Here is a 25,589-nt window from a genome sequence, read left to right on the forward strand (position 1 = left end):
ATGAGGAGGCATTACAGTTTAGGTTGACAGCACAGACTTTAGGGTCAGGGCTTAGGTTTGAGTTCTGGCTCTGCTGCTTAATAGGTAAGTACCCTTGGGCAAGTATAGATACAATTATTGCATAAACAAAGTATTGTCATGTGATCTGTGTCTGCAACAGCTATTTATGGCAGCTTTTATGTGTGCTCCTCTGTCTCTCTAACTTATTTCCAACACTTATGTGTCAAGTTGCTGCAGCCCAATTTGGCCTGTTGCTTCAGTTCTCCCCCAGTACACAACTCTCATTATGCTTCATGTTGTATTTCTGGGTGCACTGGAAATTTTCTTTGGCTTATTTGGCTCATGTTCGACTCATTTTAGCTCATCATAGAGTAACTACTTTGTTATTCCAACGTTATTCACATTTCTTAATCAGAGGAGTTGACTTACAACGAGACTACTTTGGTAAAAATGCTTTGATTCCCGTCAAAGACCTCACAACTGTTGTTCCATGCCAATAATGCCTGTAGGTGATTCTAATGAAACTTTTCAAAACTCCTGAGAAATCATCTGTAGGGTCAGATGTTTCAGAATTCTGAGATCTTGCCTGATTTAAAATCTTATAATTCTATATGGCCGGTACAGACTTTCAATTAAATCTTGTATTTGAGTGCAGGTAACATCTTTAGTGTAAAGAACAGTGGAATAGCAGCCAGAATACCATGGTTCTAGTTCTGACTCTGTCACCACATGGCCCTGATCTTCTTTATCTACTAGGAACAAGGAATACACCCAAAACGCTGTGATTAAGATCCAGCAAGATAATGTGTGTGAGTGTTTCCGAAAGTATAAAAATTTAAGATATTATTTTGTCGCATTATATCTGACAGTCTCTCACAAAATATATATTGTATAGGTTCCTACATTAAAAAAATTTTTTTTTGTCTGCCCTGCGCAGCATTTGGGATCTTAATTCCCCAACCAGGGATTGAACCCGTGCCCCCTGAAGTGGAAGCACGGAGCCCTAACCACTAGACTGCCAGGGAACTCCCAGGTGCCTACATTAAAAACAAATTAGAGCATTACTGGACAATACTTTACCTGGGTAGAAAGATTCAGTGGCAATACTCAGCCCTAATAGAAATCATTGGTAGAGTCTAGGGTTTCTCTAGTGTAAAGTGTTGATAACACAGAATAGATGCTGAGTAAATATTTACTGATGATGATATAGGTAGGCATTAATGAAAGAGGCCATTATTGATTTGTCAACTAGACAATAATAAGCCAGAAACATCCAATCAATCACTAAGTTCTGTCAGTCCTATCTCCATAATATCTCTGGAATTGATCTACTGCCATTGCTACTGCCAGGTTCAGGCCTTTATTTTATGACTATGGCATTAAATTCATGACTCCAATCTGAACTCCCTCCAGTCCAACCTTACTACTTAAGCCAGAGTGGTTTAATGAACATACAGATCTGATCATGTTACTTTCCTGATTAAAACCATTCACTTGGTACAGAATCAAGCATTAATTTCTTAAAATGAAATACAAGCCCCTTCACCATCAGGCCTCTGCTCACCCAGGCTCATCTCTTCTCTGCCATACACTCCCTAGACTCCTGAACCTGGAAATGTTTTCTTTCGACTTCTTGCTGTTAAAAATGCCATTTCCTTCACATGGAATTCCCTTCAACTGGAAACTTTATTCTGTAAATAATTCCTTTCAAGCATCCTCTTACCCTGGAAACCTGGGGTGTAATATGAATCCTGAAACAAAGTAAAGCTACCTGCATGGGCCATGCATATCCTTTGTCTTTATCAGATTTATCATTAATCCATGGTGCCTCTACATAAGGAGTTAATAATTATTTGCCTGTCTTGTGTGAAAGTTTGAGAACGCAGCAATGAATAGAAAAGTGCAAACGCATTACTGTCGCCAGGGCTTCAGGTTACATTTACACTTGGAAATGTAGTTTCCTAGATAACTGTAAACATATTTCAACATTATTTTGTTGGATGATAGTGGTGACAAAAGAATATAGACCTGTCTTTAAACATGGACTCCTCTGCATGCATTTTCATTTTACCGTCCTTCAGCGAATCCAGCTGTTTTGCAATAATTAGATGTTGCAGAAACCAAAGGGAAGAGGTAGAGAGGCAAATTAGCAGAGTAAAGGTGTGTGTGTGTGTGTTTAAAACTCTACCAAGAGCAAAAGACCAAGGAAAACTGCTCCAAAGTTTGTGCGAAAAAGAACAATCAGCCAAATGAAAGCACTTACAACACAGCAAGTGACTCTCACAGGCAGTGAATCTCACAGATGAAGCCTTCTTCCCGGGGAAATCAATATCTGTAGTTTAATCTGCCCTAAGCGTTAGTACACAGGAGAGTGATAAGAATATTCAAAGGGAAAATGGAGAGAGTGGATTTTGGCACTGAGTTGGAGGCGGCAGAAGAGAGAAATGATTGACAAGATAGGGTTGCCAGATTTAGCAAATGCAATATTTGGGACATAATTATACTAAGAAATGATTCATTGTTTATCTGAAATTCAAATTTAACTGTGCATCCTGTGTTTTACCTGACAAATCTAGGAAAAGAGAGAAAGAATGTTACTTCGTTACTCCCTGCTGTGTAAAAAAAACACTCAAAGACCGGCCCTAGAAGAAAAAAAGCGGTTGCGCTGAAGGACCCGAATCTTCAGAGAGAAGCTGTTTCCGCTCTCCTCCAGGGAGGGGGGCGGGGTGAGTAGTTTGGACCGCCAGCGTCCCACAATCCTCTGCTCTCGGGTCCTCTTTCCTCGCTCAAGATGGCGCTGCTCGCGATACCTTCTTGGGGCTGGGCAGCTGCGGCGGCTGCTTTCGAAAAGCGTCGCCACGCCGTGATACAGATCCGGCCCCTAGTCTCTGTCTGGGGCCCAGGTCCGCAATGGAGGTCACGTCAGCTCGGCGGCTCGGGAACTGCTGGAATCTCCCAGGTGAGATGCCGTTCACTTGGAAGTGTAGGGTGAAGGACAAGGGGACCTATAGGGAAAAGGTTGCCCTTATGTCCTCAGGTCAGAGCCAGTACAAAGAAGAAAGGTGGTCAGGGCTAACTTGGAGCAGCAGTAAGTGAAGGAAGTTAGGGTTGGAAATTTGAGGAAGGGGTGAAGAAAATCTTTGGGGTACAGTAAATGGGAACAGGACGGAAGGTTCCAGGCAGAGGGCACCTGGAGCGCTGGTGACTCTCGCAGGATTTACAGTTTTTTCTCTTAGTTTATAAGAGGCAGGGTAGACACCATTCCCATACTGCTTACTTTTCTAAATGCAAGGAGAACTGGGCTACTTTCCAAAGTTAGTAATGGAATTTGGAACCAGTTTGCCAATGATTAAGATTTTACTCAGTCGGAAGTAGCAGTTTGGAGGGCATTGGAAGATAACAAGCTGCCTGTTAACAAGCGGCAAATTGAGTTAGCACCAGTTAGCTTTCTTGCTGACAGGGCTCCTTGATAGGCCCAAACCGTAATTATCTGTGTCTCCAAAACATAGACCGCCCTAAATTCATATGTAAACACGATTTTCCTTTGATCTGAAAAACAGTGTTCTTTTGCGTACACAGGTCACTTTGGAAGCCATAAGGCTACTTGTCTTTAATGAATGTAGCTATGGCTACAGTGCATCTTAATACTTGTGTTCATTATTATCTCTCACTTAAGAATAGTGTTTTATTGTTATTTGTATTCGTACTTCACTATATCTTTTTATTGCCTATAATTGACAAAAAGCTTAATTGGCACCCCTTGTTCATCTGTATCGCTAAAGTGTTGTCAGCTTCATATGAGAAACAACGTCTCAAATTTTGATTCTTTGTCAACAAATGTTTAATGTCTGCTATGTACATAGTGCTATGCTAGGTAATGGAGTACCAAGAGAAACACAGTAATATCTTCAAGCTGGACAATTTAGTTAATGAGATTGGACCTATGCATTACAAGAATAACTAAAAAACAACATAGTAGATTAAATATCAGATGAATAGTATGAATAATAAGGGCTGTAGGCATCCAGAGGAAATAGTGATAATTAAGAACTAGATTATAGAGAGGATCTCATGCTGGCAGTAGAACTGGGGAGAACATTCCAAGCAGGGAGTATGACACTAGACATGTGGAATGCTGAAGGAATTATATCCATATGTTCATTCAGTAATTATTGAACATCTTTACATCAGTGAACAGTACAAAATATACACCCTGTCCTTAAAGGGTTTAAAATCTAGTAGGGGAAATAGATAAGTAAACAGGCAATTAATACAGTAGTGCAATGATGGGGAAGGTACAAAGTACTGGAAGAATATACATGAGAGGCATCAAGACTAATCTTGAGGTGGAGAAAATTGACTTGAGTAACTGATATCTTAACCAAGACCTGAAAAATTAGAAGTTAGCTAAAGAGGGAATAGCATATACAAAGGCCCACAGGTAAGAGAGAGCATGAAACTTCTGTAGAACTGCTTATAGTTTAGACTAGTGAGGATTTCATGATAGGAGATGGCAGATTAGGGTAGAGAAGCAAATCCAGATCCTTTTATTAAGGTTTTTTAAAAGCACTTTGTAGTTGAAATTGTAACATGTGATCTCTTGGGAACCAGTCTTATTCTCTAGTCCTCTAATAAGCCAGATGAAGTTAAAATAAAATTTGAAGGAAATCCAAAAAAGAGGGGATATATGTATAGCTGATTCACTTTGCTGTACAGTAGAAACTAAAACAACATTGTAAAGCAACTATACTCCAGTAAAAATTAATTTAAAAAAAGATAAAATTTGTAGGACTTTCAGGCTCGAAGAATGAGGGGGAAGGAGACGTCATTAGGAGATTCAGAGGAGGTGATGACAATAAAAAGTTAGCTTTCTCTCTTTACATGAACACTGTCCCCACAATTTCCTTCACTCTCTCCTATATATCCTGCCATTTCTTTGGTTACCATTTATGAAGTATGAAAAACAAGGAAAAGATGTTACCTTTGTTTTCTACTTCTTAAAGACATGCAACTCTTGCCTCTTTTTAAAAAATGTTGATTTAACAGGGAGATTAAGGAATGATTATAAGGCTTTTAAAGTAAAACCTGGTACAACCTGAGGCAGATTTTCAGATTAATTAGTCACTTGTGGTTAAGATTACAAAATAAATATTGAATGCATACTTTCAGGACAATCATTAGTATTTATAACATATTTTAGAGCTGAAAGGAACTTTAGTGCAGTGTTATGAAATCACGTTAGTGGGTTGGATCAGCACTTTGTTTTAGATGAAATTTAGTAGAATAGGAAAGAAAATATCAATGCTTTATATGTATTAAGGGAAGTATTGTTTTACAAATACATATATATACATTACCATGTGTATGTGGTTACTGGAATGCATTGTGAAATGTGTTTTTCACACAGGATTTTGCCCTAGAGCTATGCTGTGCAATGTGGTAGTCACTAGCTTCCTGTGACTGTTTAAATTTACATTAAATTAAAAATTTAATTCCTCAGTTGCATTAGTCACATTTTAAGAGCTGAATAGCCATATAGATGTGGAACATTTCCATCATTGCAGAAATTTCTATTGAACACTACTACTTTAGAAAAGATCAGGGACTTTCCTGGTGGCACAGTGGTTGAGAATCTACCTGCCAATGCTGGGGACATGGATTCCATCCCTGGTCCAGGAAGACCCCACATGCCACGGAGCAACTAAGCCCGTGTGCCACAACTACTGAGCCTGCACTCTAGAGCCCGCGAGCCACAACTACTGAAGCCTGTATGCCACAACTACTGAAGCCCGCCCGCCTAGAGCCCATGCTCCGCAACAAGAGAAGCCACCTCAGTGAGAAGCTCGCGCACTGCAACGAAGAGTAGGCCCCACTCGCCGCAACTAGAGAAAGCCCATGTGCAGAAAGAAAGATCCAAAGCAGCCAAAAATAAAAAATAATAATAATAAATTAAAAAAAAGTAAAGTACTCCACAAAGTATTTTTTTTTAAAAAAGAAAAGATCATATCCAGCCCTTCTAATTTTGCAGATGAGACTAGGTTCTAGTATAGATAAATGACAGCCATTAAGGCCATTCATTTGTATTTGTTTATTGCCTTCTGTGTGTTAGATATTTATATAAGGGTAATTAAGACTGTGACAGACCCTAATCACACAGTGAATGTTTGTTGAATTCTAAAGATACTTATCTAATAATTACTAGACCACTATTCATAGAGGGAAACACCTAAAACAGTTTTTTCTTAAAATGGGAAGATTTCATATGATAAGACATAAATTGTAATGATTATTATATAGTTGCCTCTCTACTGCACTAATTAATATTGAAAGGACTTATGAATTTTGAATGATAGAATTTTGGATTTATTTCATTAATATTGATACAGTAGAAACTGAGGCATCATATACTTAATCCATAGTGCCTTTTTTATCTATGTTTAACAAGTCCTTGCCTCTTGATCCTGACACTGATCATATATTTTCATTTTCTTAAATTAATTTTTATTGGAGTATAGTTGATTTACAATGTTATGTTAGTTTCTGCTATGTTAGTTTCTGCTGTACAGCAAAGTGAGTCAGTTATACATATACATATATCCACTCTTTTTTAGATTCTGTTCCCATATAGGTCATTACAGAGTATAGAGTAGAGTTCCCTGTGCTATACAGTAGGTTCTTATTAGTTATCTATTTTATATATAGTAGTGTGTATTGCTAATTCCAACCTCCTAATTGATCCCTTTCCCCTCCTTTCCCCTTTGGTAACCATAAGTTTGTTTTCTATGTCTGTGGGTCTATTTCTATTTTGTAAATAGGTTCATTTGTACCATTTTTTTAGATTCCACATATAAGCAATATCATATGACATTTGTCTTTCAATGTCTGACTTACTTCACTCAGTATGACAATCTCTAGGTCCATCCATGTTGCTGCAAATGGCATTATTTTGTTCTTTTCTTTGGCTGAGTAATATTCCATTGTATATATGTACCACATCCTCTTTATCCATTTCTCCGTTGATGGACATTTAGGTTGCTTCCATGTCCTGGCTATTGTAAATAGTGCCACAATGAACATTGGGGTGCATGGATCCTTTCGAATTATGGTTTTCTCCAGATATATTCCCAGGAGTGGGATTGCTGGATCATATGGTAATTCTATTTTTAGTTTTTTAAGAAACCTCCATACTGTTCTCCATAGTGGCTATACCAATTTACATTCCCACCAACAGTGTGGGAGGGTCTCCAATTCTCTACACCCTCTCCAGCATTTATTGTTTGCAGATTTTTTGATGATGGCCATTCTGACTGGTGTGAGGTGATGCTGTGTAGTTTTGATTTGCATTTCTCTAATAATTAGTGATGTTGAGCATCTTTTCATGTGCCTCTTGGATATCTGTATGTCTTCTTTGGAGAAATGTCTATTTGGATTTTCCACCCATTTTTTGATTGGGTTGTTAGGTTTTTTGATATTGAGCTGTATGAGCTGTTTGTATATTTTGGAGATTAATCCCTTATCATTCACATTGTTGGCAAATGTTTTCTCCCATTTTCTGGGTTGTCTTTTTGTCTTGTTTATGGTTTCCTTTGCTGTGCAAAAGCTTTTGTGTTTAATTAGGTCCCATTTGTTTTTGTTTTTATTTTCATTACTCTTGGAGGTGGATCACAAAAGATCTTGCTGCGATTTATGTCAGAAAGTGTTCTGCCTATGTTTTCCTCTAAGAGTTTTATAGTATCTGGTCTTACATTTAGGTCTTTAATCCATTTTGAGTTTATTATTATTAATTTGAGTTTATTAAGAAAAATAGTTTTTCCTTTAAATGGGAGGATTTCATATGATAAGACCTAAATTGTAATGATTATTATACAATTGCCTCTCTACTACACTAATTAATATTAAAAGGACTTAATGAATTTTGAATTATAGAATTTTGGATTTATTTCATCAATATTTATATGATAGAAACTGAGGCATCATATACTTGTTCCATAGTGCCTTTTTATATATGTTTAGCGAGTCCTCGACTCTTGATCATGACACTGATCATATACTTTTTCATTTGTTTTTTTTAAACATCTTTTTTGAGATTAATTCACATATCATACAGTCACCCACTTAAAGTGTGGATTTAGTATATTCAATGGATTTTAGTATATTCAGTGGTATATACCACCATCACCATAGTCAATTTTACATTTTCATTACCTCAAAAAGAAACCTGCTACCCTTTTGGCTGTCACCCTCCTTCCCCCTCCTGCACCAGGCCTTTGCAACCACTAATCTATGTTCAATCTCTGTAGATTTGTCCATTCTGGACATTTCACGTAAATGGAATCATAAAATATTTGGTCTTGAGGCTGGCTTCTTTCACTTAGCATTATGTTTTCAAGGTTCATGCATGTTATGGCATGCATTAAATACCTCATTCCTTTTTATGGCTGAATAATATTCAATGATATGGATGTAAAAGATTATCTTTATATGTTCATCAGTTGATAGACATTCAGGTTATTTCCATCTTTTGGCTATTATGAATAATGCTGCTATAAACATTCATGTACAAGTTTTATATGAACATAAGTTCATTTCTCTTGGGTGTATACCTAAGAGTAGAATTGTTGTGGCATATGGTAATTCTGTTTAGTTCTTTAAGGAACTGCCAGACTGGTTTTCAAAGTGACTACAACATTTTACATTAGTATTAGAAGTGTACAGGGTTCCAGTTTCTCCATATCCTAGCTAATTGGTGTTATCTGACTTTTTTTAGTCTAGCCATCTTGGTGGGTGTGAAGTCATGTATCCTTGTGGTTTTGATTTGTATTTCCTTGATGACTAAAGATGTTGAGCATCTATCCATGTGCTTATTGCCCATTTGTATATATTCTTTGGAGAAATGTCAGTTCAGGTCCTTTGCCCAATTTTTAATTAGATTATTGGTCTTTTTATTTTTGAGATATGAGTCTTTATTCTAGATTCAAGTGCCTTATCAGATATATGATTTGCAAATATTTTCTCCCATTCTGTGGTTGTCTTTTTCTTTCTTGATAGTGTCCTTTGAAGCACAAAAATTTTTCATTTTGTTGAAGTCAAATTTACTTATTTTTTTTCTTTTGTCGGTCATACTTTTGGTGTTATAGCTAAAAATCCATTGCCATATCTGAGGTCATGAAGATTTACCCTTATGTTTTCTTCTAAGCATTTTATAACTTAATTCTAGTGAGATATAGAAACATTACTTTTGCATAGTTCTAGGTCCTTACCCTGCTTTGTTGTTTTACTTTTATAGACATTACATCTATAAATGTTAAAATCCTAACAATACATTGTCATAATTATGACTTTATATAATTTTATGACTTTTAAAGAAGCTGAGAGAAGAAAGGAGGGTAAGTAAATATTTATGGCTTTTTTTATAATAACCTTCATATTTATCATTTCTGGTTCTCTTCATTTGTGCTCTTGTGTTTGAGTTACCATCTGGAGTCATTTCCTTATCCCAATATAGCTGTGCTCCCATCCATCTCCTTTGTGCTGTTATTGGCAAGTATACTGCATCTCTATAGGTTATAGGCTTAATCATACATTATATAAATATTATTTTATACAATTGCTTTTTTTTTTTTTTTTGCGGTATGCGGGCCTCTCACCATTGTGGCCTCTCCCATTGCGGATCACAGGCTCCGGACACGCAGGCTCAGCGGCCATGGCTCATGGGCCTAGCCGCTCTGCGGCATGTGGGATCTTCCCAGACCGGGGCACGAACCCGTGTCCCCTGCATCGGCAGGCGGACTCTCAACCACTGCGCCACCAGGGAAGCCCTATACAATTGCTTTTGAAATTAGTACAAAGAAGAAAGTAGAACAGTATGCATTTATACAGTCTTTTATAATAACACAATTACCTTTTCCTGTGCTCTTGTTTTTTTGTGTGTGTGGATTTGAATTACAGTCTGAGATCACTTGCTTTCAGGCTAAAGAACTTACATTAGTATTTCTTGTAAGGTAGTTCGGCTAGTAACAGATTCTCTCAATTTTTGTTTGTCTGGGAATGTCTTTATTTTGCCTTTATTTTTGAACAACAGCTTTCCTGGATATAGGATTCTTCCTTGGCAGTTTTTTCTTTGAGCCCTTTGAATATGGTATCCTGCTGCCTTACAGCCTATACTTGTTTCTGCTAAGGAATTAGCTGTTAGTTTTATTGAGGATCTCTTATTAGTGAGGAGTCTTTTTTCTCTTGTTACTTTCAAGATTTTCCCCTTGATTTTGGCTTTCAGTATTTTTACTATAATGTGTCTGTGGATCTCTTTGCATGTTTCCTGTTTGGAATTTATTGAGCTTCCTGGATGGGTAAATTTTTGTTCTTTTTAATAAGCTTTGGAGGCTTTCAGCCATTATTTCATTGAGTAGGTTTTCTTCCCCTTTATCTCTCTCCTTTCTTTCTGGTACAGTCATTATACATATATTGGTGCACTTAATAATGTCCTACATTTCTCTGAGAATCTGTTTATTTTTTTCCACTGTTTTTAAATCTCTGTTCTTCATATTGCATGATTTCTATTGCTCATCATTTTTTTTTTTTTTTTTGTGGTACGCGGGCCTCTCACTGTTGTGGCCTCTACCGTTGCAGAGAACAGGCTCCGGACGGGCAGGCTCAGTGGCCATGGCTCACGGGCCCAGCCGCTCCGCGGCATGTGGAATCCTCCCAGACCGGGGCACAAACCCGTGTCCTCTGCATCAGCAGGCGGACTCTCAACCACTGCACCACCAGGGAAGCCCTCTATTGCTCATCTATGAGTTCATTAATTCTTTGTTCTGTCAGTTCACATCTACTGTTGAGCACCTCTACTTAATTTTTCATTTCAGTTATTGTAATTTTCAACTCTAGGATTTCCATTTGGTTCTTTTTTTTATAATTCCTATACATATCAATACATTCCTATTGATACTATACCTGTGATGTGACATTGTCATCACACCTTCCTTTATTTCTTTTTTTTTTGTTGAATTTTTTTTTTCTTTTTTCTTTTGGTATGTGGGCCTCTCACTGTTGTGGCCTCTCCCATTGCAGAGCACAGGCTCTGGACGCGCAGGCTCAGCGGCCATGTCTCACGGGACCAGCCGCTCCGCGGCATGTGGGATCCTCCTGGACCGGGGCACGAACCCGTGTCCCCTGCATCGGCTTGCAGACTCTCAACCACTGCGCCACCAGGGAAGCCCTTGTTGAATTTTTGAGTTTTATTTTTTTATACAGCAGGTTCTTATTAGTCATCCATTTTATACACATCAGCGTATACATGTCAATCCCAATTTCCCAGTTCATCACACCACGACCCCCACCCACCACTGCTTTCCCCTCTTGGTGTCCATATGTTTGTTCTCTATATCTGTGTCTCAATTTCTGCCCTACAGACTGGTTCATCTGTACCATTTCTCTAGGTTCCACATATATGCGTTAATATGCAATATTTGTTTTTCTTTTTCTGACTTACTTCACTCTGGATGAGAGTCTCTAGATTCATCCATGTCTCTACAAATGACCCAATTTCGTTCCTTTTTATGGCTGAGTAATATTCCATTGTATATATGTACCACATCTTCTTTATCCATTCTTCTGTCAATGGGCATTTAGGTTGCTTCCATGGCCTGGCTATTGTAAATAATGCTGCAGTGAACATTGGGGTGCATGTGCATTTTTGAATTATGGTTTTCTCTGGGTATATGCCCAGTAGTGGGATTGCTGGGTCATATGGTAATTCTATTTTTAGATTTTTAAGAAACCTCCATACTGTTCATCATAGTGGCTGTATCAATTTACATTGTCAACAATAGTGCAAGAGGGTTCCCTTTTCGCCACACCCTCTCCAGCATTTGTTGTTTGTAGATTTTCTGATGATGTCCATTCTAACTGGTGTGAGGTGATAACCTCATTGTAGTTTAGATTTGCATTTCTCCAATAATTAGGGATGTTGAGCAGCTTTTCATGTGCTTCTTGGCCATCTGTATGTTCTCTGGAGAAATGTATATTTAGGTCTTCTGCCCATTTATTGATTGGGTTGTTTGTTTTTATAATTTTGAGCTGCATGAACTGTTTATACATTTTGGAGATTAATCCTTTGTCCGCTGATTTGTTTGCAAATATTTTTTCCCATTCTGAGGGTTGTCTTTTCGTCTTGTTTGTAGTTTCCTTTGCTTTACAAAAGCTTTTAAGGTTCATTAGGTCTCATGTGTTTATTTTTGTTTTTATTTCCATTACTCTAGGATGTGGATCAAAAAAGATCTTGCTGTGATTAATGTCAAAGAGTGTTCTTCCTATGTTTTCCTCTAAGAGTTTTATAGTGTCCAGTCTTACATTTAGGTCTCTAATCCATTTTGAGTGTATTTTTCTGTGTGGTGTTAGGGAGTGTTCTAATTTCATTCTTTTGCATGTAGCTGTCCAGTTTTCCCAGCACCACTTATTGAAGAGAATGTCTTTTCTCCATTGTATATCCTTGCCTCCTTTGTCATAGTTTAGTTGACCATAGGTGCGTGGGTTTATCTCTGGGCTTTCTATCGTGTTCCATTGATCTGTATTTCTGGTTTTGTGCCAGTACCATATTGTCTTGATTACTGTAGCTTTGTAGTATAGTCTGAAGTCAGGGAGTCTGATTCCTCCAGCTCCATTTTTTTCCCTCAAAACTTCTTTGGCTGTTTGGCGTCTTCTGTGTCTCCAATACAAATTTTAAGATTTTTTGTTCTAGTTCTGTAAAAATGCCATTGGAAATTTGATAGGGATTGCATTGAATCTGTAGATTGCTTTGGGTATTATAGTCATTTTCACAGTATTGATTCTTCCAATCCAAGAACATGGTATATGTTTCTATCTGTTGTTATCATCTTTAATTTCTTTCATCAGTGTCTTATAGTTTTTTGCATACAGGTCTTTTGCTTTTGTTTTGCAGTTGTTTTGCTTAGGCTCTCTCTGTCTCTTTTCCAGTTATGCTCCAGTTGTTGCTGGGAGATCAGCACTGTTTTTTCCAACAGTGCCCCGGGGCAGAAATTGTTTCACCGACTAAAGCCATCAGATTGGGGTTCCTTTGAAGGGAAGGTTGTTGAGGTCAGTGTTTGAGGTTTTTTCCGACCCTAGGCAGTCTCCTCCTGTACATTTCCCTCCTTGGTTTTCTGGTTCTCTGGGGCAAACCAGCTGAACTACAGTTCAGCCTCTATGTCCAGTGATTCCACTAGTCTCCTCCTACTTGCCTTTCACCTCAACCTCTACTATATTTGAGAGTAGCTTTGGGCTTAACTAATCCACGTCTAGTTGTATGAAGTCACTTCCTCTGGGAAGAGATTAGGAGCTATCCGCTTCAGGGCCTTCTCTCTCCAGGCAAAATCTCCCAGCCACAGCTCTGGAGCTGGGTGTAGGGGACAATGGTGGCTTCTCTCTGAGTGATATCCCCACTTTAGGAGTTGAGCACTAGATGGAGTTTGGGGAGCAGTAGCCTCAGGTCTTTTTGCCTTGCCTCTCTTGGTATGCAACTACCCTCTTAGAGTCAGGGCTAGGGTGACTGGGGCTTCAATATTCTTAGTGGCATCACACCCAAGGTAGAGCCTCTGCCCCTCTAGTGGGGGTGTGTGGAAGAAGGGAGACCCTACCCCTTGGCCATGTTAGCCCAGAACTTAGCTTCAGCAACAGGTTGTTGGGGGGAAGGATGAGAAATGCTGATGTCCTGCCTTTCCCAGGAAGATAGTCTTTTGACTAGGAGCTCAGCGGGCAGAGGGAGCACTGTGCTCCTGGCTGCACCAATCTCAAGTGGAGTTTCCATATGGCTGAACTGGGAGTCGGGAGGCAGGGAGTGTGTCCTGGTTCAAACACCACAGACTCTTGCCATTCTTACTGAGCTCTAATAGATTTTCTTGAGTAAATGATATTTCATTTGCTATATGCCTCCAGGACCATTTCTAGGGACTTTAAATGGTAATACTTTATAAATTTCACCAGTTTTGTTGGAGAGTGAGTCTAAGGAGCTCCTTATGTTGTCATGTTAGAAGTGGAACTCTTTTCATTTGTTTTTGACAGGTTCATGTTCTTTGGCTTATCGCATGCAGCAAAGCAGTCTGTCCTTTCTCTTTGGTTTATAGGAGATATTACCAGTGAGGTACTTACCTTGTATGTTCCATTTAGTAGTTCTTTTGGATAGGTACTGTTTTGTTTTCATTTGTTGGCTCTGACATCATGGACAAAGGATGGGAACTTTAATTTCTTCCAGTAGTGTGTAAGTTCCTTCTTCCTGCCCTCCCACTGGTGACTAGCTGCTGATAATTAACAAAGTAGATAAAAGTTAAGAGACTTCTGGCCTTCATAATAACTGAAGTGGGAATATAATAACACTAGGGAAATAATCCTCCTACTCTGCTTTTTAGAGATGCTAAAGTTTTAAAATTTAAGTTTCATAACATAAGATGCATGTCAAGAAATTACAGTGAATACTGAGAAGACACAAAATGTAATAAGAAAATGAAAAACAACAGGAAAAAATTAAGGATGTTTTCAAGTGGATTATTTTGCATGGAACTGAAGAAGGTGAGGTGATTCAGTTACGTTTAAAGTATCTGAAGGATAATTATTTTTTAAAAAATTAAAAGTTGTCCTTCTAATAGCTCAGTGATACCTGACCGTACCTGGAATATTAGTTTATAATACAGAAATATAGACTTCAGTTGAAGGAAGAGGGATTTCATGTGCATGTTAGAAAAAATTTCTTAAATTAATAATCCTATTATTGGGATAACAAAACAACTTTTTAAATGATGTTCTAAGAGGCAGAATAAATAACCATTAATCGTAACTTAAATAGATATCTTCTTAAAGATAGAACTGACTTAAATTTATATCCTTCAGGATCACAACTCACTTTATTTTTTTTAACATTTTATTTATTTATTTATGTATTTATTTATTTTGGCTGTGCCAGGCCTTAGTTGCAGTGTGTAGGATCTTCATTGCGGCATGTGGACTCTTAGTTGCAGCATGCAAACTCTTTAGTTGTGGCATGCATGTGGGATCTAGTTCCCCGACCAGGGATCGAACCCGGGCCCCCTTCATTGGGAGCGTGGAGTCTTACCACTGGACCACCAGGCAAGTCCCCACAGCTCACTTTAAAGAGGATAATCTAGCAGAAAGAAACCAACAATCAGAAGAGTTGGATTCTAGTTTTGGCTTTTGTGTTAGAAGACAGTAGAACAAATCATTAGGCAATAATTTGCTATCATTAGAAGAATATAAGCTATCAGGAAGCAGTCAGCTTGGTTTTTTTTTTTTTTTTTTTGCGGTACGCGGGCCTCTCACCGTTGTGGCCTCTCCCGCCGCAGAGCACAGGCTCCGGACGCGCAGGCTCAGCAGCCATGGCCCACGGGCCCAGCCGCTCCGCGGCATGTGGGATCTTCCCGGACCAGGGCATGAACCCGAGTCCCCTGCATCGGCAGGTGGACTCTCAACCACTGCGCCACCAGGGAAGCCCAGGAAGCAGTCAGCTTGGTTTTGAGAAGAATAAGACATACTAAACCAATTCAGTTCTTCATATAAGAGAGTGACAGTGTACTCAGAAGTACAGTTGATCTTGATTTCATTGAGGCTCAATTCCTGTCCCCTGTGTCATTCTCTCTCAACAAGCCAGGAAGGAGTGGTATTGCATATATTAAGGAGTCTCGAGGTAGTAGTAAGTATAGCTTACTGGAGAAAATACAGACAATTTGAAGTATTTTGATTTCTAAATATTGAAGAGAATAAACAACTGGTGTACAAAGGACAACATATGGTGTAGTGGAATGAACGTTGGACCAGGACACCTGACCACTTGAGCTCTGTTTCTACTCTAATTATCTTGGACAGATCATTTGTTCCTTTGGACCTCAGTTTCTGTAAAATAAGATTCAGCTACTTGATCTTTAAGGTTTCTTCCACTTGTGTAGTTTCCTGACTTTGATCTGTTGGGACTAGCCCTTTGAATATATACTATTGGGTTGGCCAAAAAGTTTGTTTGGGATTTTCCAGATGTTTCAAAAATGCTGAGCGAACATTTTGGCCAACCCAATACCTCTAGTTTGAGAGCCTAGTTTAATACTGGTAGTAGTTTTCCAGGAGCAACATAGGGTACATTTCAGTTCACATGAATTTTTTAAAAAGTATTTATTTATTTATTTGGCTACACCAGGTCCCAGTTGCAACATGCGGGATCTTCAGTTGTAGCATGCAGGCTCCTAGCTGCAGCATGCAGGATCCAGTTCGCTGACCAGGGATCGAACCCGGGCCCCCTGCATTGGGAGCGCAGAGTCTCAACCACTGGACCACCAGGGAAGTCCCCACATGAATTTTTAATGGAGCATATTTGTATTGTTGTCTCTTATACTACTTATTGATCTTAGTGTAGGAGTAGAAGAACTGAGATTGATGGTGAGTTTAGTATTTGCTAGTGTTGGGGAGATGGAATTAGAGTGGAGGGAATGTAAGCTAGGTTCTAAAATCATCTAGGAAGGTAGAAAAGGTTCTAAGGAGGTGGTGGAGAGTAGCAGCATTACTATAAAAATTTTTATAAATTAAGATGAAGCTTACATAAAGGTCTTCTGCCACTTGCAGAAGTGGCACTGGGGATTGAGAAGAGGAATTCAGAGGACCCCTCATTCTGAAATGGTTGAATAAATAACATTCTTTAAACCATTGACATTGATTTGAGTTGGTTATTAGGAGGGGGAGAAAAGTTCATAATAGTGGTTCTAAACTTTCATTTCATTTAGAACAATAGGCCCTTTGAGAATCTGTTAAAAGCTATGAACTTTCCTCCTAGAAAAATGCACATACACATATGCTTCATTTTGCGTGCAATATCAGGGGTATCAGAGAATCCCCGATAAATATTGCAGGCTGGTGGGATTCTAATGTAGTTTCTAAGTAGCCAGTGGCAGAGTAAAGGGCCCTTGTCACTGGGCAGTGGGGGTAATGGAATGGAAACCTGTTTTGCTCATATCAAACTTTTTATTAAATGCAAAATTCAGTAATACATCAATATTCAATGTTGTGATCTTAAAGTTGTTGTTTTTTCAAAGGAGTGTGTACTTTCCATGTTGTAAAATATACAGTAGAGGTGAAATTGCCCGTTCTGTATGTGATTCTTATAGTTTTCCTTTTTTATTTTATTTATACATTTCTCTTTAATTGTATAAAATCACATCTAATAAACATGAGAAAAATACCCACAATCTCACCTCTTAAATAATTTTCCATTTTTCCCCTGAATTTCAGTTCCTATATGTACATAATTTTTATGTTGCTGAGATAATTTTAAATCCTGTTTCTTTTTACTTATAAGCATTCTTTTACTTAGTACTCAGTCTTTACCAAAATTAGATCTTTTAATTATTTAATATTTTAGTAAATTTAATAGATATATATTTAGCTGCCTGCAAAAGGACATTTTTGTTGTTTTGATTTTTCCTTTCCGTTTTTAAAATCTCTCTCCCTAAAGTCCTCATTTGTGCTCTTGACACTCTTGTAAAATTTGTCACTAGTGAGTAAATAAACTTTTCAGATCTTTTATTATGTCGTTTGATCTTTGCAGTAGCCCTGTGAGGTAGGTGAACATTTCATTGTAGTAGCAATGGCCTATTCTGTCCTTTTCAGTCCCTCAACTTCTGCCCTAGTTTTAGGCCCTTGTAACTTTACGCATGACTTTTCTCACTGCCTCAGGCATTCACCCTTCCAACCCATCCCACACAAAACATCCAGATTATTCTTCCTAAAGCATAACTCTGATAAGTATGACTTTCCTGCTTGTGGACTTCAGTGGTCTCTACACCTTAGCCTGCTGTTCAAGACCCTAAAGGATTTTCACTTAACTAGCTTGCTAGCCATATTATTAACTATTTCTCTATAAATACCCTGCCCCTTCAGCCACCCTGGATTGCTCCCTGTTCCTTGGACATTGTGCTTTTTTGTTTTTGTTTCTTCATTTATACCATACACTCTGTCTGAAATGTCATCTCTCTAACTCCTTTCTGTTTTTCAAATCTTAGCTCAAGGGCCAATTTATGTCACAGAACTATTCCTTATAAGCTTATAAGACGCTGATTTCTTCCTCCTCTGAATTCCTATAATACCTTTTTCTACAAGTACAGTTATCATGTATCTTGTGGAGGAGGTAAGATTTTATGCACCTAAAAGGCAGATACATTCCAGTCATCTTTTTTATCTTCCACATAGCTGGGCATGATATCTCACATGTAGCAGACACTCAGAAAATATTTATAAAATGAGTGATTAAACCCTATAATCAAATCAAAACAAAGTCTAACATAAGAGTAAATAATGTTTGCTTTGGTACTATACATTTGCAATAGAAGGCTCACTTTCTACGTAAAGTGTATATTTCAGCAAAATCATAATCAGATTGTGGAATTATTAAACTTGAGGGTAACCTCTTAAGTTTGTCCATTGCATTTCTGTCACTCGGTGGTACTGTGGTGGGGTAGTGTCACTGAATGTCAGTTTTTGCTCAATAACCAAAGCATATATGCTTTTAAAATTTTTGAGTTACTTTATTAGTAGGCATCCTTTGCTTAAAATATGACTTATAAGATGGAGTTCTTTGAGGAATAAGATATATAAAATTTTAGTCCTTGTAGCAATTTTAACTGCAGGCTGTGTTTTGGCTTATTTATTAGTTCTCTGATTAAGTTTTATTTACCATATCCAGAGGTGAAAGAGATGTTAGAATGGAGAAACTATATCCTAAGAGTGTAGTTTCTCAGATACTGATGTTTTAGGAGAGTAGGCTTTTAAACTGTTAACTTATCATGCTTTTCAAAGCATACTAGAAAAGAGAAGTTGAGGCTTCTATTTTGGTTTACTTATCAGATTATTTTTACTGATCTTGAGTAACTTTTATTGACTTGTCATTGTAATATATTCATATTTTTAAGTGTGTGAATATTTGCCAAGTGTGAACTCTTTCTTCAACCGTTCTTAACTATGGTTACTTAACAGCTGTTTGTATGTGTGTGTGTGTATTAGTTTGCTAGGGCTGCCATAACAAAGTACCATAGACTGGGTGGCTTAAACAACAGAAATTTATTTTCTTACAGTTCTGGAGACTAGAAGTCTGAGATAAGATGTTGGCAGGGTTGATTTCTTCTGAGACCTCTCTCCTTGGCTTGCAGGTAGCTGTCTTCTCTGTCCTCACAAGGTCTTTTCTCTGTGCAAGTTTGTGTCTTAATCTCTTCTTATAAGTATACCAGTCATATTAGATAAGTCCCACCCTAATAACCTCACTTAACCTTAATAAACATCTTTAAAGGCCCTATCTCCATATACAGTCACATTTGAGACACTGGGGGTTAGGACTTCAACATGAATTTGGAGGAGACACAATTCAGTCCATGACAGTGTGTGTGTATGTAAACACATAGAAAACTGGAAGCATATACTGCAAACACGCCTCTGGAGAGGGGATGGGTTGGGAGGCCAGAGGACAGTAAAAATGAACTTTCACTTGTCATTCTAGTTTGGCATTGTTTGATGTACTTGTTTTTATAATGACAGAATTTCATATTTAAGCTTTTCAGTTGATGGTCTGATCTTTTTGAATAGGTTGTATTAATATGTTCATTTATTGAACTCTGGTTTGTTTTGTCTACTAGTAATGCATTTTAGCATTCTTGTATATGACTTAATGATTATTTTTTGTAACGTAAAACAGTCTTTAACATGTTTAAGAAGCTTTCCTGGAAGTATTCTGCAGCTTTTAGGTTTAGCCAGTTTTGGTTATCATTTTACTGGGGAATTGGGGGATTTTTTGAAGGTTGAGTCCCAGTATTTCCTCTTTATTTCAGTGGTTTCTTCAGTTTCTATGTAACATAGGTACTCTGCATATTTGATGCTGCCTAATAAAGATCTATACTCATGTTTCTTTTTTCAAAATCAAGTTCTTGTATTTACAAAAAATTTACCAAAACAGTACATACCACCTACTGAAAGATTAGAAAACACTGAAAAGGAGAAAAGAACAAAAAGCAGTTATGCTCTAAAACTTTTTGTCTAATAAGTAAGTATAACCTATTTATTTATTCATTGGTTTTCACCAGGATCATAAAAAATGAGTAAATAAAGACTTCCTATTGCTTAGAGCTATACTTTCAAGTACAGTAGACATTAGTCACATGTGGCTATTTAAATTTCAATTAAAATTAAATAAAATTTGAAACTTAGTAGCTTAGTCACACTAGACATATTTTAAGTGCTCAATAGCCACATGTGTCTAAGTGGCTATTGTATTTGACCACACAGATACAGAACATTTTCATAATCACAGAAAGTTCTACTGGACATGGCTGGCCTAGAATATAATTTTTAAGTAGGGATAATATTATCAAATTTGTTTTAGCAATATGATTCTGCCTGCAGTTTGAAGGATAGATTGGAAATAGGCAGGGATTGGAGATAGGGACATCAGTTAGGAGGATATTGAAGTAATATAGACGAGAAGTGTGATAAGGGCCTGCACTTCCTGTCATGAGGAAGTGTTATCAGGATTTGTCACCAAGCAGTCTAATATCATGAAAAGATTTTGAAAGGTTTTGAAGCAGGAGAGTATTACTTTGTTTTAGCTACTTTATCTTAATCTCAGTGTTTTTAGGCTATAAAATGGACATTTGAATAAGACCTATCTTCCACTATTCTGGGGAGGATCAAGACAATGACAGATATGAAAGCAGTTTGTGAATTGTAAAGTGCTTTAACTTTTGCCATTGCAATTTTGGTGTATGGTTCTGTAGTAAAACACCATTTTGGGTAATGGATTTTGTGGGGTTTGCCGTGGAGCTCATGTGGTTAGGCTACTATCGTTGTTTCTGTTTTGAATACTTCTCAAGCAGTCCAGTTACATCCTAGCTAATCAGTGACAGAGCTGACACTACACCCCAGGTCCTTTCACTCATCTCTTTGCCCTTCATCTTGCTAGCTCTACTTTTCACAACTCTGATGAATTTTACTTCTTTTTTAAGATCTTCTGTGTAACTACAATCTATTGCTTTGATGAATAGCTAGAGGAAGTCTATTTAAATAAACCTATTGTAAAATTATCTTTTAAATGGATTCTTTTATATTACTAGCTTAGAATGTTATCATAGATACAAAAGTAGCAAAATCATACTATACTTGTCTTTCTAGAGTTTACCACTGCCTGTCACAACTTTACATTTACAAAAAGAACATGCCCCCATCTTCAGCCAGTCTTTTAATAAACATTTATTAGTTACCTGCCATTTGGCAGACATTGTACTAGGTACTGGGGCCACAACCATGAACGAGGCATAGCCTTTGCCTTCCAGGAAATCATGATTTAGAGGAGAAAACAGGTAACCAACTACTCAAAATAAGGTGTGGTAAGTGCTTTAGTAGATATGTGTGCAGGGTTTTTGAGGGGAACCACCCTCAGTCTAGAGAGGTCATGGAAAACTTTCCAAACAAAGAATTTATAGATGAGTATTGAAGGATGTGTAGGTAGACACTGGTCTGGTGGATGAATGAGAAAAGGGCATTTTAGGGCAGAAGATATTAAATAACATGTGTTCTTTGGAAAAGCTGTAGTTTGGAGGGTGGATTGAAAGTGGACAAGATTGGAGGTAGGGAGACATTTAGTTTGGATGGAACATCAGAGAGTTTAATGGTAATATTGGTAAGAACGGATGACAATCTCAACTAAGGCTATGACACTGATTATAGAGATATTTAGGAGGTAAAGTTGATAGGAGTTACTGAGTGGTTTGATAGAGGGTAAAGAAAAAATAAAGAGTGTAGTTCCTGGGTGTCTGGCTTAGGCAGCTGGGTGGATAGTGATGCTATTAACTAAGATGGGGAGGAACAAATTTGAGGAGTTGGAGAAGTTGGAGAAAATGGTGAGTTCAGCTTGGGATATGTGGAGTTTAAGCTATCTGTGAGACATCATGATGAAAATGTCTAATGAACAGTTGTATGTATGGGTAAGGTACTCGAGAAAGAGATCTGGACTTGAGGTAAAGTTTGAGAATCATCGTGGCAGTAATTTTTTTTATAGTGACCATGGATACCTTCTGGAGACTATTTAGAATGAGAAAAAAATAGAGGGCTAAGGAAGACACTCCTGAGACTGCCAAAATTTAAATGAAAGAATAGTCCAAGAAGGAGAATATGTAGTGGCCAGAGAGGTTCAAGGAATAGGGATAGATAGATATCCTAGAAGCCAAGAGAGGAGAGGGTTTTAGAAAGGAAGGAATGGTTAATAATATTATGCGACAGAGAGGGTATGTAAGATGAATACGCAAGGTGTTATTGAATTTAGCAATTAGTTGCTCATTTAGTATTCCTGATAAAAAAACAGAGTGGTGATATGGTGGTAGAAGCCATATTACAGTGTCTTAAGCAGTAAAACATTAAGCTGTGTCCTTTTCAGTGCATCATATCAGGGGGTACATAATGTTGATATGTCTTATTACTGGTGGTGTTAATCTCCATTGAATGGTTAAGGTGGTATCTACTGGGTTTCTCCAGTGAAAAATACTATTTTCTCCTTTGTAATTAAAAAACACCTTGAGGGAGATTCTTTGAGAATATGCAAATATCATATTTCTCCTTAAACTTTCACCAGCTAATATTAGCATATCTACAACAGTTATTACTGTGGTGTTTGCCTAAATATGTTTTTTTGTTTCCCTCATTTTGCATTTGTTAATGGGACTTCTGTAAAGAAGAGCTGTTGCCTTCTCCCTCATTTATATTTTTACTTACTTATTTATATCAGGCTGAACTCATAGATGTTAATAAACTATATTCTATGGACTATAATCTAATACTCTCAATTTTTATTTTCTTGTTCTAGTTGTCCTAGCTCTGGGCTACTGGAAGCTCCTTTAGATTGGCTCTTGTGTCCTTTGGACATGCCCCCATCCTTTTTCAGTACTTCCTTTCTTTCTGGCACCACACAGTGTTCCAGGTTCCTCTTATATTTTCCCTGACCTCGCCTTGAAATCATCCCTTTCTACAAGGAACCCTGTGCCTTTTATTGGAAAATGATATGTAGACATGAAGATCTAGATGCTAGATGACTGTACATTTTTAAAACATAATCAGTTCTAAGTTCTGGGGATTGCCAGTATCCATAAATAAATGTATTTACTGGCTTTGCTAAGAAAATTTAATAAGCTTTCATCTAGGAATGCTAATTTCACATAAGACCAGCGAGGCCATTTAATTGTGATTATTATTTTATTTGATAAACTGTATTTTCAGAAATGTGTGTCCAACTTTTCATTTGTTACTTCTGATTAAATGCCCTTGATATAATTCTGTAATAGATTACTTATTAAAAATTACTAGGTGAAATTTGTATAATATGAAAATAATAGTTTTAAAGTCAACAATTCATTGGCATTTAATATATTCACAATGTAGTGCAGCCATCATTCCAAAGCATTTCCATTGCTCCAAAGTGAAACTCCTTATCTGTTAAGCAGTTTCTCCCCATTCCTACCTTCCCCCAGCCCCCATCAGTTTGCATCCTGTCTCTGTGGATTTATCTGTTCTAGATATTTCATATAAATGGGATCATACAACACGTGACCTTTTGTGTCTGGCTTCTTTCACTTAGCATAATCTTTCCGAGGTTCATCTACATTGTAGAATATATCAGTACTTCATCCCTTTAATGGTTGGATATTATTTCTTTGTATTTGCATGTATATACCACAATATTTAATCCATTCATCTGTTGAAGACCTTTGGGTTGTTTCTGCCTATTGGCTATTGTGAATCTTGCTGTTAGAAACAAGCACGTACATGTAATATACTTGTTTGAGTACCTGTTTTCAATTTTTTTTCTTTTTTTCCAGTTTTATTGAGATATGATTGACATATAACGTATTAATTTAAGGTGTACAACATAATTATTTGATATATGTGTATATTGTGAAATGATTACCACAATTAGTTAACATCCATCACCTCACATAGTTACAGTGTTTTGTGATGAGAACTTTCAAAATTACTCTCTAAGCAACTTTCAAATGTACACTTGACCCTTGAACAATGTGGGGGCTGGGGTGCCAACTCTCTGCACAGTTCAAAATCTGCATATAACTTATAGTTGGCCTTCTCTATAGGCAGTTCCTCCATACCCACAGTTTGGCATCTGTGGATTCAACCAACTGCAGATTGTGTAGTACTGTAGTATTTACTGTTGAAAAAAATTCTCATATAAGTGGACCCTAACAATTCAAACCCTTGTTGTTCAAGTTAATACTGTAAAATACAGTATTATTATCTATAGTCACCATAGTGTAATTTTTGTTTCTTCCTGATCAGTCTTGGTAGATCTTATGTTTCTAGGAATTTATCCATTATTCTAGGTTGTCCAATTTGTTAGTCTCCTATGATCTTTTGTATTTCTTTGATACAAGTTGTAATGTCTCTTCTTTCATTTCTGATTTTATTTATTTGGGGCCTCTCTTTTTCTTGGCTAGTCTAGCTAAAGGTTTATCACTTTTGTTTTGTCTTTTCAAAGAACCAACTTTTGGTTTTGTTAATCTTTCCTGTTCTCTTGCTCTCTATTTTTCCTCTAATCTGTATTATTTCCTTCCTTCTGCTAACTTTGGGCTTTGTTTTTATTTTTTTAGTTCCTTGAGGTGTAAAGTCAGGTTGTTTATTTCAAGTGTTTCTTTTTCCTCAATGTGTATTACTATAAACTTCCCTCTTAGAACTACTTTTGCTGCAGCCCATAAGTTCTAGTATGTTGTGTTTTCACTTTTGTCTCAAGGTATTTTTTAATTTCCCTTTTAATTTTTTTCTTTTGATCCATTGGTTGTTCAGGAATATTTTGTTTCATTTCCATGTATTTGTGAATTTTCCAGTTGTCCTCTTGTTATTATTTCTGGTTTCATACCATTGTGGTGTGAGAAGATACTTGGTGTGATTTCAGTCTTCTTAAATCTGCTAAGACTAATTTTGTGGCCTAACATATGATCTATCCTAGAAAATGTTCTCTGTGCACTTGAGAAGAATGTCTGTTCTGCTGCTGTTAGGTGGAGTGTTCTATTTATGTCTTTTAGGTCCATTGGGCCTATAGTGTTGTTCACATCTGCTATTTCCTTATTGATTCTCTGTCTGGATGATCTACCTGTTATCAGGAGTAGGTATTACAGTCCCCAACTATTGTTGTATTACTGTTTTATTTCTCCTTTTAGTTCTGTTAGTATTTGCTCTATATATTGAGGTGGTCCTGTTTTCAATTCTTTTGATTATATATCTAGGAGTGGAATTACAGGATCATATGGTAATTCTGTGTTTAACTTTTTTAGGATGTGCAAGACTGTTTTCCACAGCAGTGTTTTGTATTCCTACTAGCAGTGTATGAAGGTTCCAGTTTCTTCATATCCCTTCTAACGTGTCTTATTTTCTGGTCTTTTTTTGGGGGGAGGGCATTTTTAATATAGCCATCCTAGTGAATGTGAAGTGGTCCCATACTGTGGTTTTTATTTGCTTTTCCTTAATGACTAATGAGATTGAGAAACTTTTCATTTGTTTGTTGGCCA

At 37.3% G+C, this 25,589-nt stretch overlaps 1 protein-coding gene across 1 annotated transcript in view; it reads left to right on the top strand.

Annotated features, from left to right (window-relative positions):
* The first annotated feature begins 2,780 nt into the window (after positions 1–2,780).
* The window catches only part of ABCB7 (ATP binding cassette subfamily B member 7), a 135,946-nt gene continuing 113,137 nt past the window's right edge, over positions 2,781–25,589 (top strand). Inside the window, exon 1 of the mRNA XM_030847195.3 lies at positions 2,781–2,959. Coding sequence (XP_030703055.1) covers positions 2,792–2,959 — 168 coding nt within the window. The 5' untranslated portion in view covers positions 2,781–2,791. The remainder of the gene's footprint in view (positions 2,960–25,589) is intronic.

This window comes from Globicephala melas, chromosome X, assembly GCF_963455315.2.
Source record: "Globicephala melas chromosome X, mGloMel1.2, whole genome shotgun sequence".
Taxonomy (NCBI): Eukaryota; Metazoa; Chordata; class Mammalia; order Artiodactyla; family Delphinidae; genus Globicephala; species Globicephala melas.